This window comes from Alligator mississippiensis, chromosome 15 (genome assembly GCF_030867095.1).
Source record: "Alligator mississippiensis isolate rAllMis1 chromosome 15, rAllMis1, whole genome shotgun sequence".
NCBI classification, from domain to species: domain Eukaryota; kingdom Metazoa; phylum Chordata; order Crocodylia; family Alligatoridae; genus Alligator; species Alligator mississippiensis.
In genome coordinates this window covers 24,791,172-24,807,491 of record NC_081838.1, presented here as the reverse complement: position 1 = coordinate 24,807,491, position 16,320 = coordinate 24,791,172, and the positions used below count along the sequence as shown (strand labels likewise).

The 16,320-nt window shown below is 53.4% G+C and overlaps 1 protein-coding gene across 5 annotated transcripts in view; it reads right to left on the bottom strand.

Moving 5' to 3' along the window:
- The window catches only part of DNAH2 (dynein axonemal heavy chain 2), a 91,043-nt gene that overhangs the window by 64,642 nt on the left and 10,081 nt on the right, over positions 1-16,320 (bottom strand). For all 5 annotated transcript variants that reach the window (XM_059718610.1, XM_059718612.1, XM_059718611.1 and 2 more), the window contains exons 3-7: positions 13,930-14,033; positions 11,887-12,057; positions 7,351-7,579; positions 6,752-6,862; positions 384-622 (exon numbers count right to left, since the gene is read on the bottom strand). In XM_059718610.1, coding sequence (XP_059574593.1) covers positions 384-622; positions 6,752-6,862; positions 7,351-7,579; positions 11,887-12,057; positions 13,930-14,033 — 854 coding nt within the window. The remainder of the gene's footprint in view (positions 1-383; positions 623-6,751; positions 6,863-7,350; positions 7,580-11,886; positions 12,058-13,929; positions 14,034-16,320) is intronic.

Here is a 16,320-nt window from a genome sequence, read left to right as displayed (position 1 = left end):
GGGATCAAACAGATCATAGCTGAGGGGGTGCAGTAGATCTCTGCACAGAGCCCAGAGATCAGGAGGGCAAGCAGGGCAGAATGGATGCATGCCAACGGGGCCATGTCAGGACATGTCCTGACAGAGTGGTGATAGCCATGGGCCAACATGCAGGAGCCCAGGTCTCCATATCGGGGGTGATGTGCCATGGCCGAGCTGCATGCATGGGTGTGCAAGCCTGAGGAAGGAAACCTGGTTAGTTGGGACTGATGGTGGAACAGGTCTGGACTGGAGCAATGTGGGAGTGTCAAGGTACACTGAGGGCTAGGAACTTCTTTCCTATGAGCCCTACAAGCCAGCTCTCAAACCTTGTCTCCAGTCCCAACACATTCCTCCCTGCCCACCTGGATTTGCTTGGCCAGCCTCTGGAAGGCAGCCACATAGGAGGACTTGGAGAGGAGCAGGATGGTCTCAATGTGCTTCACACCCTGCTTGCTCAGCTGCTTGCTGATCTCTGACAGGTCACCGCAGCGGTTCTTCCAGAAGGCGATCTCTTCCAGTGGCCCTGTGCTCTCCCGGCTCTCCACCGCTTCCTGGGCCCGCAGCACCTCCTTAATCTGACGAGTCCAATGAATCATGGATGCTGGAAGGAGAAGGAGGGAGATGGCAAAGGGGTCAGCGCCCGGGCTTGAGACACAAGCAAGGTTGCTGGCTTGTTCCTCTCCACTGGAGAGATGTGGGGCTGAATAACGGATGTCTATATAGAATCACAGAGAAGCAGGGCTGGAAGGGACCTAGACTTCCTAGACCTTCAATGCTGGAGGCTACAAGGGAGAGAGGAATTGGTCAGACCCAGGTCACCCTCTCTGTCAGCATCTGCTCTCTTTGTATGCAACACAGATACCAGACAAGGTGGGTCTATGGTGGGATCCAGTAAATGGCAGTTCTTATGGTCTTAAATAGAGTATCTTCTCACATACAACACATCCCCCACCCATGAATCAGTCCTCCAAAATCAGGCTATGGGTATCAAGCTGATTTGCTCACTGGGATAGAAGCATCACAGAATCCTAGAGAAGCGGGAAGGGACCTCCCAAGGTCACATCCAGTCCAACCCTCTGCCCAAGGCAGGATCAGGCCTCTCCAAACTGTCCCAGCCAAATCTATCATCTCAACCCATGGACAAGTTGACCTAGAAGGTCCCTCACGAGATCATCTAGTCCAGTGGTTCTCAACCTTTGGTAGCTTATGTACCCCCTGCCAATTGACATGGCAAAAGCGAAACCGGAAGTCCCACTGTGGCTGCAAGCCAAGTCCTGCTTTTTCCACCGCGGACCGGGGAAAAGCAGCCTGCATGGGGCCTCCCTCCCTATCCCCTGGCACAATGACGCTGGGGAGTGAAACCCACAGCGCACCAGATGCAGTGGGAGGGGCAGTAGCCACAACTTCTGGCCCAAGCAGGCAAAAACCAAAACGCAGCACCTGTGTAACCCCTGCCTGTGTCTCACGTACCCCCAGGGGTACGCGTACCATGAGCTGAGAAACACTGATCTAGTCCAACCCCCTGCTCAAGGCAGGATCAGTCCCAACTAAACCCTCCCAGCCCCATGTCCATCCAACCTGCTCTTGGATGTTTCCAGAGACAGAGACTCTGCAGCCCCTCTTGGCTGCCTGCTCCAAGCTTAGACCACCCCCCTAGTCAGAAAGCTCCTCCTCATCTCAAGCCTCAGTTTCCCCTGCTGCAGACTGAGACCACTACTCCTAGTCCTGCTCCCTATGGTCACAGAGAAAAGCTTGTCTCCATTCTCTCTGTCATCGTCTTTCGGGGATTTGAAGGCTGTGATCCAAATATGCGCTCAGCCTTCTCTCCTCCAAACCAAACCACCCAAGCTCTTCCAGCCTGGCCTCATCAGTCCTGGTTCTCAGGCCTCAAGTCATTTTGGTCACCTGTGCTGGACTCTTTCCAATCTATCCACTTATTTCTTGAAGTGCAGGGCTCCCTTTCTGCTACATGTATCAGGGTGTTTTTAGGCCTCCTCTAGGGGCACTGGGTATTGGCTACAACCCAGGTTGGGGATGGCAATTGGACTGTGCCAGTGTTCCTGCTGGGAGCAAACGTGGAGGATCCTGGCTAGGATCTTGCCCCTCTGCTCAGGCTCAGAGCAACACTGTATTTGGGGTCAAGAAGGAATTTTCCCCCATGGTCAGATTGGTACAGACTTGGTGGGGAGGTTGCCTTCCTCTGTAGCAAGGGCACAGCCTCTACGTGGGATCTCTGGAGCATATATTAACAACTTTTTATAGAAGCAGGCCTGCGGTCCCCCTGCATTCCCCGTGGCAGGTTCGGGTGTGATGTCTGTGTTGGTCAGGGTTGACAGGCTTCTGTAGAGTTTTGATTCTGGATTTGTCTGGGATGGTTTGAACAGGGCAGATCCTGCCCCAGGCAGGGGGGTTGGACTGGATGCAACCTTGGGAGGTCCCCTCCCAGCCCCAGTTCTCTACGGAAGTGTCCCAAACTGGGCGCAGGACTCCAGAGGAGGCCTCACCAGCTGGAGACTGGGAAGGTAAAATGCTGCATTGCCTTGCGTGGGTCGGATGTGATTCAGTGACACTTGGGGCTCAGAGCAGAGGCGGAGGCAACATGCACTGGTCACACACGCATTCTCAAACTGATCTGCTGGCTTGAGAGCTCCCCTCCGCAAGGCGCTGTACGATTTCCCCTCTGAATCCACTCTCAGATGCCAGATCCTGTATCTTCAGATGAGGCTGCAACAGTGAGGGGGGCCTCTGGGGAACTAATCCAAATCAACGACCAAATGATAGCAGCGGGGGGTGGGGGTGGGGTGGGGGGGTGTAGGGCAGCGGCATTGATTTGAACTCCAATTAGCAAAGTTTGCTGCTTCCCTCCCGCTTCGTGAAATAGAAGAGGCTAATAGCTGTGGCACAACCATCTCTAAGACACAGTGTGAGAGCTGCTGTCCCCGAGCCAAATGATAGGGGGAAGACGAGTGTGCAGCCCCGGGGATTATAACAGTGGAGCGGCGCTACGTGATTGTTAAGAGCCGAGATCTGGCCCGGAGAGGTGGCCAGTTGGGTGGTTTAACCCAGACGTGCCTCGCTCTGTGTAAAACCTGGTCCACAGACCCCATGAATGGGCCCAGCGAAGGGCAGGCTGTGAAACGGGTAGGCCTTTCATTAACAGGATGTTCGCAACTGTCAGCGACCTCGGTCTGGAAGTATGGGCTGGGAAAGGGGGGAGATGGAGAAAAGGTTGCATGAGATCTAATAGCAAGTTGTCTCCAAAGGGCTTCAGGCTCTTCTGGGACCCCCACACAAAGGATGTGGACATACTGGAGAGAGTCCAGCAGAGGGCAATGAAAATGGTTTGGGAGCTGGGGCACAGGATGGGTGAGGAGAAGCTGAGGGAAATGGGCTGACTGAGCTGCAGAAGAGAAGACCAAGGGGGTGTTGCATAGTAGCCATCACCTCCCTGAAGGGTGACTCCAAAGAGCATGGAACTGGACTGTTCTCTGATGACAGAACAAGAAGCAATGGGCTCAGACTGCAGCAAGGGAAGTTGAGGTTGGATATTAGGAAGAACTTTTTCCTGAGGAGGGTAGTAAAGCCCTGGAACAGACCCCAGAGTGGTATCTCCATCCTGGCAGTTTGAAGACCTGGCTAGACAAAGCCTTGGCTGGGATGAGATAGGTGGGTCTGGCTGCTTTGAGCAGGGGGCTAGACTAGATGCCCTCCTGAGCTCCCTCCCAACCCTCATTTTCTATGATTCCATAAATATCCTCCCTGATTTGCCTGCCGCCCAGGCCAGCCAAGCCAAAAGGAGAGTCTCCTATAAACAGGTGACCATTTGTGGTCTATGGCATGCTGCAGGAGCAGGAGAGGGAGGAGCTAAAGGCAGCCCCAATGCCATCATGGAGGTGAAATAACTGTGATCTCCACTGCCCCTAGCCCAGCTTGGCCCTGGCAGCTCAGTGCAGCAGGGTACGGGTCTTGGTGGGCTGGGATATCTCCGGGCCAGCGTCTGAGCACGAGGACCTCTGGGGCGGGAGCAGCAGGGCTCCATCATCAAGGATATGAGCCCTCACCAGAGGGTATTATTTAGGGCAGTGAGGGCCAATCTTTTTGGCAGGCAGACAGGCCAAAAACTGAGCCCCATTCTGCCCCCCAATCCCCCTTCCCCTGCCACATTTGCTGCTCTTCTCTCTGCCCCCTACTCCCCACCCCATCTGCTGCTCTTTCTGCTCCCTATGGCCTAGCTAGGCCTAGATCACACCCGTCCAGTGACTGCTCTACTTCTCCAGGGGTGGAAAGTCCATAGCTCCCCTGGGCGTCTACCCCACAGCCCCCCTGCTCTAACACTGAAGAAGTTTTCCCTGAGATCCATCCTAAACCTACCTGGCTGCACCTTCAAGCCATTGCCCCATGTCCTCCACTCTGCAGCAAAAGAGAAAAGTTCCTTTCCCTCTTCTCGATGGCAGCCCTTCAAGTATTTGAAGACTGCTGCCATGTCCCCTCTTCAGTGCCTTTTCCTCAAGGTCCTCCAGCCCCTCCTTTTCAAGCCCTTGAGCATCTTTGTTGCCTGCCTCTGGGCCCTCTGTAACTTCTCCACGTCTTTTCAAATGTGGAGCCCAAAAAACAGCTCAGATGTCTCTAGATGTGGCCCTGGGGAAATCTTTTTCTTCATTCAGGTGCAGATCTTATTTGAGTTGTGTGGTATGCAAGAAAACACGGTAATCCTCCATGCACATGCTCCTAGATGACAAAGCACATGCAGGAGGAGGGAAGACACTCACAGGCTGTTTGGAATAAGGGTAAAAATACAGGGGCTACAGACTGGAGGTGACCGTGGCTGAGAAGGGAGATGAGGAGAGGCGCATGCTCCTTGCTCTCCCTGGCTTGTGTCAGTGAGATCGGCAGTCTGGCAGCCCCAGCTGCGAATTAGCAAAGGAAGAGACATGTGTATGGATTGGCTTTATATAGCAGCCACACCACCATAATTAACCTCAAGTTATTAATTACTGGACAATTATTTATACAGCAACAGGTCTTGTGGGGCTTGATTTGGGATTGCGGGGTGTAGTGGATTAGCAGAAAGATCTCTGTCCCATGAGAGCCACTCTTATTGTACCTGACGTCAGTTGGCTGTGGAAGTATTTCCAAGCCCCTGGTGCTACACAGGTGAGTCAAGTGACCAAGATGGGGCTCTCAAACCTGCGTGCAAGAAACTTCTGTAACTTCAGCTTCCAGGGTCTGGTGTAAAGGACCGGGGGTAGGCAACTGGACTTAGTGGATTGCACTAGGTCAGAGGTTTACTGGAGTTAAAGGCAAGGTCATGGCGAGTATCAGGCCTAGTATAGGAGAACAAGCCAAGGGTCAAGATGAGGTTGTGGGTAGTCTGGCCAGGAGGTCCAAGATGGGAACAGAAAGAAGGTGCTAGGCTAGAGATTCAGGGCATGGAGTCAAGTTATACAATCAAAGAGAAGTAGAGCTGGAAGGTGGGGGGGTCATATCTAGTCTCCCCCACCCCCCACCCACCCAAGGCAGGATCGTCCTATCCAAACCACCCCAGACAATCCAGTATGTAAACTCTACATAAGACGACTGTTGACGCAACGCAGGACATCACACCCAAACCTGGGATTGCAGTCGCCAACGTCCTGCTTCTATAAAAGGTTGTTAATATAAGCTCCAGAGACCCAATGTAGAAGACATGCCCCCCTACAACAGAGGAAAGCAAACCCTGCTCTCCCCCAGGCCATACCAAAGAGGGAAAATTCTTTCCTGACCTTAAAGATGGTGTTGATCTGAGCCTGAGCAGAGGGGCAAGACCTGCCAGACAGGAACCACCAGGTTTGGTCCCAGTGGGACCACTGGTACAGCCCGGTTGCCACTCCCAGCATGGGCTGTAGCCAACACCCAACGCATCTGGGGTTGGCTTAAAAACCCCCTGACACATGGAGCAGAAAAGAGGGGAGGGGGCAACCCCCAAAGCCCAGACACCTGGGAAATACCCATGGTTTAGGAGCTCCAAGCAGGCCAGAGGCACCAGTCTCTTGCCCAGAGAGCTGTCTGTTGTCTGGTCCTAGCTTATGTAGCCACTGTGGGCAGAGCCATGTTCCCAAAGGATCATTCAGCCTCATTATTTCCAGATGGTGCCTGAGCCTGGATCTGCCCTGTCTGGGCCTCAGCTCATAACACCCTGGTATACAGCTAAATACGTGTGCATGCTCAAACACAGCACCTCTTCCCTAGACCTCTGAGCCACCAGGGGCTCAGGCAATGTCCACTGACACCATGGCCAGATCCAGCCAGAGCTGATATTTGTCCAGGGCTAGTGCTTAATAAAAAACCACTGTCGTTATCACACCTTAACCCTCCTCAGTTACTTCTGCCTTTCCCTAAGTTTCCAGGGCCCAGGTAGGAGACGGCTGACTCAGAATAGAGGCGCCCACTGGTTGCAGAGGAGGCATCCTTCCTCCTCGGAGAACATGGGAAGCCAAAGCAATAACCCACCCCCCTTGCCCCCTCTCCCCATCAGCAGGCACTCTGAGACTCTGTGACTGGGAACGATGGATGCAGTTCATATGCTGCTGTGGGCTAATTCACCTAGGCTCTACTCACGGCTTTCACCCAAGTTTAGGGTCCTGTCCCTACCCCATATCGCCCTTCGTGTCAGCCCCACTCCCCATCAGCTGATCTGGTTTCTGTGCCCACCTTGGAGGTCCCCTGGGAACAAGGCTGGGGAATTACTCACTTTCCAGTCTCTGAATCAGGGCTTTGTCCTTCACAACCGCCTCGGGCTTCATGGGCAGGGATTCGATGGGGATGTAGAGAACCGTGCGGCCCTTCATTTTAGAGCGTGTGTCTGGGGGAGGGGAAGAGATGGAGGGAGGTGCTGGGACATGACCTGGACAAACCTGACACGCATGTACCTGGGCTGGCACAGGAATGCGGTGACTTCTGCCTCTAGGGACCAGTTCCACGCTGGCCTCAGGGGGTGGGAAGGCACTGGCTGGGGCAGGAGGGTCAAAAAATAGGGCCTGCAGGCCATCAATGGCCTGCAAACCCCCACTGCCATCCCCAGACTCCTTCCACCACCATACCCCTGCCCCCAAGCCCCTCACCACCACTGGACATGTCAGCAGCGCTAAAAGGGCATGCATGATGCTACTAATGTAACACATGTAATGTATGCCCACCACCTCGTTCTCAAGCAGGAAAGCAGTGGTACAAATCCCACAGGCCCCTGCACCCTGTGCTGGGAGCCCCAACCTGGCTTGGGAAAGGAGGAGCATAGAGCAGGGGGAAGAACCAGAGCAGGGACAAAGCTGTGAGGAGTGGCTGCAACTCTACCTGTGAGAGAGGTCATGAAGTGATAGACCTCCGAGAAGAATTCATTCTTGATGCTCTCGGGCCAGGCTGCATGGCGGAAGAGGCGGGGCAGGTAGACCCCATTGAGGAGCCTCAGTAGGCTGTCGATATAAGGCTGGCGGAGCGTGCCAAACTGTACCGTCTGCTGGAAGTTCTCGGCTGTGATCTCTGCGTTCTCGTGGCGGATGAAGTAGGCCAGCAGCTTCTGCTCCTGAGAGCAGGGAATGGCCCATGTGGTGGGTTAGTCAAAGGCAAAGCTGCCCCTGGCACCTCACCCCCTGGCCCCACCACCTTCACAAAGCTAGTAATCAAGCATGGACAACAGGGGCCAGTCAAAAGCCAAACGAGGTACAACCTCGTCAATCCATGGCTTCTTGTAGATCCATCCATGGAGACAAACTGGGGATCCATCCATGTAGACCTAGCGGGGGTGGGGTGAGGAAGAGCCATAGATATGCTGGAGGGTAGGGCTAGGATTCAGAGAGACCTTGACAAATTGGAGGACTGGGCCAAAAGGACTCTCATGCAGTTCAGTAAGAACAAGTGCAAAGTCCTGCACTTAGGATGGAAAAATTCCAGGCACTGGGACAGGCTGAGCAGCAGCTCTGCAGGAAAGGACAGGGGAGGATCGACAATAAACTGAATATGAGCCAACAGGGTGCCCTTGCTGCCAAGGCGGCCAAGGGCATTCTGGAATGCATAAGCAGGAGCATTGCTAGCAGAAAACGAGGGTGGAAAGGGACTTCTAGAGGTTACCTATAGTCCAACCCCCTGCTCCAAGCAGGACCAGCTCCACTAAGGCTCTGTCTAGCCAGATCTTCAAAACCTCCAAGGATGGATACCTCTCTGGGCAGCCTGTTCTAGTGCTTTACTACCTTCCTTGGGAGAGTTTGTCCTCATCTCTAAACTCAACTTCCCCTGCTGCCGCCTGAGCCCATTGCTCCTTGTTCTGTCATCTGCCGCCACTGAGACCAGTCCAGCTCCATCCTTTTTGGAGCTACCCTGCAGGAAGTTGAAGGCTATCAAATCCCACCTTGGTATTCTCTTCTGCAGACTCAATAAGCCCAGTGCCCTCAGCCTCTTTTCATCCGTCCTGTGCCCCAGCCTCCAAACCATTTTCGTTGCCCTCCGCTGGACTCTCTACAACTTCTCCACATCCTTTCTGTATGGGGGGGGACCACAGCTGGACACAAGACTCCAGATGTGGCCTCCTCAGTGCTGAATAGAGGGGAAGAATCACTGCCCTCCATCTGCTGGCAACGCTCCTACCAATGCAGCCCAGGATGCCCCTAGCCTTCTTTGCAACAAGGGCACACTGTTGACTCCTATCCAGCTTACTGTCCACTGTAACCATAGTCATACTGCCACACATCCCCTGCTGCCAAACTCCCAAGTTCTGCAGGGCTGGACTGGGGGCCAGACCATGCCTCCTCCCCCCACTCTTCACCATGCAGCCAGATCGGGGCCAAGGCCCGATAGGGGCTGGGCCATTCCCCAACCTTGCCATGTACCTGGATCAGGCCCTGCCTCACCACCCAAAGCACCGAGTCTGACCCTCCAGCCAGATCCAGCCCATGGACAGGCTTGGCACCATCAATCTGACCCAGGGAGGAAAAAGCCTAGGCATCACTGAGCTCGAGGTTTAGCCTTGTCACAGCCACTGCTGTTCTACTATGGGTGTCCATGCCTTCCTCTGTAGCAGGGGCACAGCCTGCACCTGGGAGTCCCCCAGCTTTTCCTGTGGCAGGTTCAGGTGTGACATCCTGCGTTGTGTCAGGCTCAACAGTCATCTGATGTAGAGTTCAGATTCTGCATTGTCTGGGACAATTTGAACAGGGCTGATCCTGCCTCGGGCAGGGGGTTGGACTGGATGTGACCTCTGGAGGTCCCCACCCTAACTCCCCTACAATCGCTATGAAAGGGTGTTCTGCCCTTTTAAGCCCATCTTGCCCCAGCTGCCTCTTTGTGGGCAGTGTTCGCATCCGCAGAATTAAGCATGCGTGTCCCTGCCTGCCTTCGTTTCCTTCAAAGCCTCACAAAGGACCTTGCCAAAGGCTGTTTGAAAGTCTAAATACATTTCCATATTTATCCCCTCTTTGGCTAAGATGCTTGGAGAATTGTAAGAGACAAGAGAGGCGCAATTTTTGCCCATGCACGCCTGCTCCATGACTGCAATTCCCTCACTGGGACGGTGGCTCAGTCCCGTGGCCAGTGGGTAAGGACAGACGTCGCCCTTACTGCGTTTCCAAGTGAAACATGTTTGAAGCTACTTAGAAAAGGAGCCGTTTCAGCCAGCCACGGGGCCCCAGAACCAGCTGCAGCTACCTAGGGCTCTTGTTGCCTTTTTCCCCGCTTTGCTGGATTGGAAGCACCATCCAGCCTGTGGTCGGACCAGGCACTTCATGTTCAGCTTGCTGGGGAAAAAGCTTGAGCAGCACTGATCTAAAGATCTAAAAATATCGTCCACCTTGACACAATGTTAGACATCACACGCTAACCTGCTGCAGGTAGAGTAGGGGGACCATGGCTGACAATGTCCTGCTGCTGGAAAAGGTTGTTAATACACACTCAAGAGACCTCAGGTAGAGGCCGTGCCCCCTGCTACAGAGGAAGACAAAGCCCCCATAGTCTGTACCAGTCTGATCATCGGGGAAAACTATTTCCTGACCCTACATACAGCATCGGGCCAAACCTGGGCAGAGAAGCAAGAGTCTCTAGCCAAGAACCTCCATTTTTAAGACCAAGCAGAAACATTGGCACAGCCAGTCAAAACCCCAAGCCAACACCCAATGCCTCTGAGGGGGGCTTAAAAAGACCCCCAAAGCATCACAGAGAAAGGGCAGCGATCCTCAACTGGGATCAGGACCAGATTAACTCATAGGCAAACAAGACACATGCCTAAGCCCCTAAGTGAAGAAGGGATCCACAGTTGTGCTTATTTTACATATTATAATTATTGACTGAAAAAAGTAACATAAAAATGTCATCTTCAACTGGGGGCCCATGAGTTTGTTTGCCTAGGGCCCACTAAAAGGTTATTTTGGCCCTGACTGGGATGCACCCTGGGGCACCAAGAGATCCTTTTAAGGGAAAACCCCAATGCTAGGTGTGCAAACACCTTCACTTGATTCATGGAATCATAGAAAATGAGGGTTGAAGGGACCTCAGGAGGTCACATCTAGTCCAACCCCCTGCTCCAAGCAGGACTGGCTCCAACTATATCATCCCATCCTAGCTGAGTCTTCAAAACCTCCAAGGATGGAGACTCCATCACCTCTCCTGGCAGCCTATTCCAGGGCTTTACTACCCTCCTCATGAGAAAGTTCTTCCTAATATCTAACCTCAACTTCCCTTGCTGCAGCTTGAGCCCATTGCTCCTTGTTCTGTCACCTGAGAATACACTCTTCAGAGCTATCCTTCAGGGAGGTGACGACTGCTATTCAGCCTCCTCTCGGTCTTATCTTCTCTGAACTTGATCAGCCCAGTTTTTGCAGCCTCTCCTCATTTGTCCTGTGCCTCAGCCCCCAAACCATTTTGGCTGCCCTTCACTGGACTCTCTCCAACATGTCCACATCCTTTCTGTAGCGGGGAGCCTGCAACTGGACACAGGACTCCAAATGTGGCCTCCCCAGGGCTGAATAGAGGGGTCACTGCCCCCCATCTGCTGGCAACACTCCTACCCAGGCAGCCCAGGATGCTGTTACCTTCTTGGCAACAAGGGCATACTGTTGATTTATATCCAGTTTATTGTCCACTGTGATCCCCCTAGGTCCCTTTTTTGTAGAGCTGCGGCTGAGCCAGTTGGTCACCAGCCTGTCCCCCAAAGGGCCTGGGATTGTTCATCCTAAATGCAGGACTTTGCACTTGTCCTTATTGAACCTCATGAGATTTCTTTTGGTCTAATCCTCCAATTTGTCTAGGTGTTTCTGAATCCTAGCCCTACCCTCCAGCATATCTACTGCTCCCCCCAGCTTCGTGTCATCTGCAAGATAACATCATGAGATAACCTCAGATTTCACACAGGAATCCAGGGTGTCCAAAACACTATGCCCAGCCAGGGGCTGACTGAGTTCTTTGCAACAGGAAATTTGCTCTAGTACATCTCCACAGCCAAGAAACAAGGGAAAGTGAAGAGCTGGCATTTTCTGAGGGGGGCCTAGAGTCTTTGGGGGTCAGGGATCTGCAATCTATAGCCCGTGGGCCAGATTCAGCTGCTGAAGCCACTAGATCCAGTCCGTGGACATGGGGCTTTGGCTACAGGCGCTCTCTCAATGCCACCACGGGGAGAAGCACCAGCTGCAGGCAAGTCCTAGCACCCACCTTGCCCATGGCTGCTTTAGGGAGTCTGACTCAGTCCCACTGCTGGGCTTATAGCAGGGTGCACAGGGCACGAGGATCAGCAGCAGAGGGGTGAAGACCCCCTGCTGGTGGGGTGATAGTCAAGCCCCGGATGGCTGAGAGCCAAAGGGATCCCTTCACCTCACAGGTCCCCTTGTGGCCTCCCAGAAGCAAACAGACCTGGTAGGGGATGGCATGTTCCATCTTCAGCCCGGCAAATTCATCTACATAGACAACCAGCAGTTGCTTGGTGGGGTCCTTCAGGAACACGTCCACAGCTGCCTTGTGCTCTTCTGTCCACATGTCATCCTGGACCCCGCTCAGGCCCAGCCTGCTTTGGATATAGGGTTTCTGGGAACAGAGGGTAGATGGGAAACAGCATTAGGGAAGCCACAGAGGTGGAGGATGGAGACAGGGACAAGAAGAAGTGTAATGGAGCACTCCTCAGAGCCAAACCTGGAGAATACAGCATCCTTCAGAGGCCCGGGAGAGACTGATGGGATAACAGATGCCAAATCCCCAACATCCTTCACATAGGGGGCAGCAACTGGGCATCAGAGGGGCCACAGACGCTGCTCTCAAAGCAAAACAAATTCTCCTGGCATCATTATGCATTCTGCTAGCCAATCACTGTCCCTGGGGGCTCCTCAAGCCTGAGAAGAGGAGGTTCATTTGTCAACCTGATTGAAAGACAATCGCACAGGAGAGTGTCAGGGGCTGGGCAACACCATTCTAACAGAGAAGGGAGAGGAGACAATAAAGGTGGGGAAGGAACAGGGAGGAATGAAAGGAGCCAGTTTGGAGCTGAGCGGTAGCAGCTGTGTGGGCTTGGATTTGGGGGGATGGTGGGGAGAAGAAAACCATTAAGCCTTCTCTCCTTGTCTGGGTCCCAGGGGTGTGGAAAGAAAACCTGGGAAATTAGGATTAAATTAACATCTGGCAGAAAAAACTTTCCAAGCAGATATGACCCACTGTAATGGAGCAAAACCCTATTCTCTGCCATGTGGGCAACTGCCTTAGAATCACAGAACAGGAGGGTGGGAAGGGACCTCAGGAGGTCACATCTAGTCCAACCCCTGCTCAAAGCAGGACCATCCCAGCCAAGGCTTTGTTGAGCCGGGTCTTCAAAACCTCCAAGGATGGAGATTCCACCACCTCTCCAGGTAACCCATTCCAGTGCTTCACCACACTCCTAGGGTGCCTGTCCACAAGATTAAAAATTGCCCTTTTTTGCAATTGAACTCAGTTACAGCTTTCATGTAGGGGTTGTTCTGACAATTTAAATGAGAACGTTTTTCCTAATATCCAACCTAAATTTCTCTTGCTGCAACTTCATACTGTTGTTTCTTGTTCCATCATCTGCCCCCACTGAGAACAGTCCAGCTCCATGCTCTTTGGAGCCACCTTTCAGGGAGTTAAAGGCTGCTATCAAATCCCACCTCAGGCTGCTCTTCTGCGGACTAAGAAGAAGCAGAACTCCTTTATTCTGCCCCCCGCATTTGCCCACTCCGGCAGGTCAGCTAATGCACAGATTAGAAAGGCAATCTGGGCCCCTGCTGGACAAGTTCTCCAAGGGCAGGGGTGCTGGTTTAACACTCACTGCCAGTAACGACAGCTAATGGGGCCCTCAGACACGTAAGAGCTTCGCAGCCTGGAACGCGGGGAGATGAGACACTTCACTCAGGCACTGGAACCAGGCTGAAGTGGAGCAATTACCCCAAATTGCAGGACTGTGAATAAAGGCGGGTCCCACATCAAAGAGAAACGTGGCAGGGAGGAAAGGAATGCAAGAAGGCCAAACAGAGTTGGACACTGAGATCACTAGGGATCCCAAGTGCTTTTGTGAGGTGGAAAGGTCTCATGGGATCCACCACAGTGTGAAGTCTTGAGAATCTCTCCCCTATACTCACTCCGGTCTGGCCAGGCAAGACAAAGGCACATTCCCTGCCTGGATGCCTGGGGCTGGAGATTGAGGGGTAACACACTGCCCTATGTGAGCCCAGCCAACCGAATCAGCTCTGACCCAGCACCTTGGTGACCAGACCCTGGAAGATGGAACAAAGGGATTATCCCGCCCAGTATTTTCAGCCCTGTGCAGGGACCAGGCATCTCTGAGAGATGGATCCAAGTGGCACAGCCACCTCTGTGTTACCCTGCCCTTCTGCAATGGGATAGAAAGGCAGTGTCAAGCCCCTGTAGATCTCCAAGTGCTGGGGAACCTACCAAATCCACTTCTTTCTCCTCCAAAGAGAGGCATGCCTCTTCTTCAGCTTCAGCCTCCTCCTGGGCCTTCGCTACCCCCTCGCCAGGTCCTGGAGAGCTGACAGCTGAAAGGAGAAGTTGACCACATGAAAATCATCCACGTTTCTCTGACCACCCCCCTCACACTTTTTCCCTGGTTTATTTCCTAGTGTGCTCAGCGCTGGAGGAAAGTACCAGCTCAGCAGCCCCCTAGGGAATGGATCTGTCTCTGGATCCCCAGAGCTCCAGGTGCAGCCAGTCACATATGCAAGAACGTACCCCCTCCCTAGAAGGCTTTGCCTTGCCTCCCTGTGGAGATCTCCAATGAGGATTGTGCTGGCTGCGATCACTGCACCCCCCACAATCTAGACACTCATCCCAACCAGGAAACCAACCGCCCCCGCTCCCCAACCCCAATCCTTCCGCACAGAAGAGGAGCTGCCTCGTGGTAACAACTTTTAGTCACTTCCAGAGCTGAAACTTCCAGTCCCCACTCACCAGAACCTGCCTATCCATCAGTGCTTGAGGCAAACTCGTTACAACAGGTTCTCTGCACTATGCCAGCCAGTGTGGGCCCCCACTATCTCCACACTCCCCCACCCACTGCAGGCCAAATTGGAATGGGGCCCCAAAAGATCACAGAAAATGAGGGTGGGAAGGGACCTCAGGGGGTCGCATCTAATCCAACCCTCAGCCCCAGCTACATCATCCCAGCCAAGGCTTTGTCCAGCCAGGTCTTCAAAATCCTCCTCCAGAATGGAGACTCCACCACCTTTCTGGGCAGACTTTTCCTGTGCTTCACTACCCTCCTCCAGAGGAAGTTTTTCCTAATATCCAACCTCAACTTTCCTTGCTGCAGCTTAAGCCCATTGCTCCTTGTTTTGTCATCTAAGAAAAGTCCAGCTCCATGCTCTTTGGAGCCACCCTTCAGGGAGTTGAAGGCTGCTATTCAATCCCCCCTCAGTCTTCTCTTCTCCAGACTCAAGGTCAGTGCCCTCAGCCTCTCCTCATCCATCATGTGCCCCAGTCCCCAGACCAGTCTTGTTGCCCTCCACTGGACTCTCTCCAACATCCTTTCTGTAGTGGGAGACCCACAGCTGGACCCAGGACTCCAGCCAGATGTGGCCTCCCCAGTGCCAAAAGGGAAAAATCACTTCCCTCCATCTGCTGGCAACGCTACCAACGTAGCCCAGGATGCCCTCAGCCTTCTTGGGAACAAGGGTACCCTGATGGCTCTTACTCAGCTTATTGCCCCATCACCCCCAGGTCCTTTTCTGCAGAGCTGCTGCCCAGCCAGTCAGCCCCCAGCCTATCCTGGGGCCTGGGATTCTTTCGTGCCTATCTTCAAGAAAGGAAGGAAGGAAGATCCAGGGAGCTACATGCCAATCCATTTGACTTCAATCCCTGGAAAGATCTTGGAAAAAAATCAAAGAAGCCATCAACAACAGGCTAACGGAAAGCTACGTTCTGAGAGACAGCCAACATGGCTTTGTTGCCGGTAGGCAGGGGTGACGTGTAGCGGGTGCATGCGGCGGCATGTACACCCACTGAGCGTGGCAGTACATCCCCTAGAAAAGGTACTGCCAAAGTCGGCAGCACCTGCAGGCGGTCACCGCTTGCCACCCTGCCGCAGACACCTCCAGCAGCATCTGCAGGTGGTCGCCGACCCATGATCGGCAGCCGCCATCCCACCCCCCTACTGCTGACAGCGCCGGTGGCATCTGCGGGAGCTCCCTGCTCACCGCCACCATGTTCCCGCCACTGCCGTGCCTCCCCAGCCGCCGGGGGCACAGGTCGTTCATGCCAATAGGTCTTGCCTGACCAACCTCATGTCCTTCTATGACCAGGTGACACATCACCTGGACAAAGGAGAAGAAATTAATGTCATATATTTAGATTTCAAAAAAGCCTTTGACTTGGTCTCCCATGACGTTCTCATGGTAAAATTGGGGACCTGTGACCCCAGCTGATTTCCTGCCCTTTGGGCAGGGGGCTGGACCCAATGATCTCACAAGGTCCCTTCCAGACCTATTGTCTATGAAATCTATGAAGTCCTAAATGCAGGACTTTGCACTTGTCCTTGTTGAACCTCGTGAGATCTCTTTTGGTCCCAATCCTCCAATTTGTCTAGGTCACTCTGAATCCTACTCATACCCTCCAGTATGTCTACTAGTCCCCCAGCTTGGTGTCATCCGCAAACTTGCTGAGGGTGCACTCTGTGCCATGTTCCACGTCATTAATTGAACCACTTGATACCAGCTACCAACTAGGCATCAAGCCATTGACTATTACTACCCTTACAGCCTGATGATCCAGGCAGTTTTCTGTCCACCTTACAGTCCATTCATCCAACCCGTACCTCCTTAGTTTGCC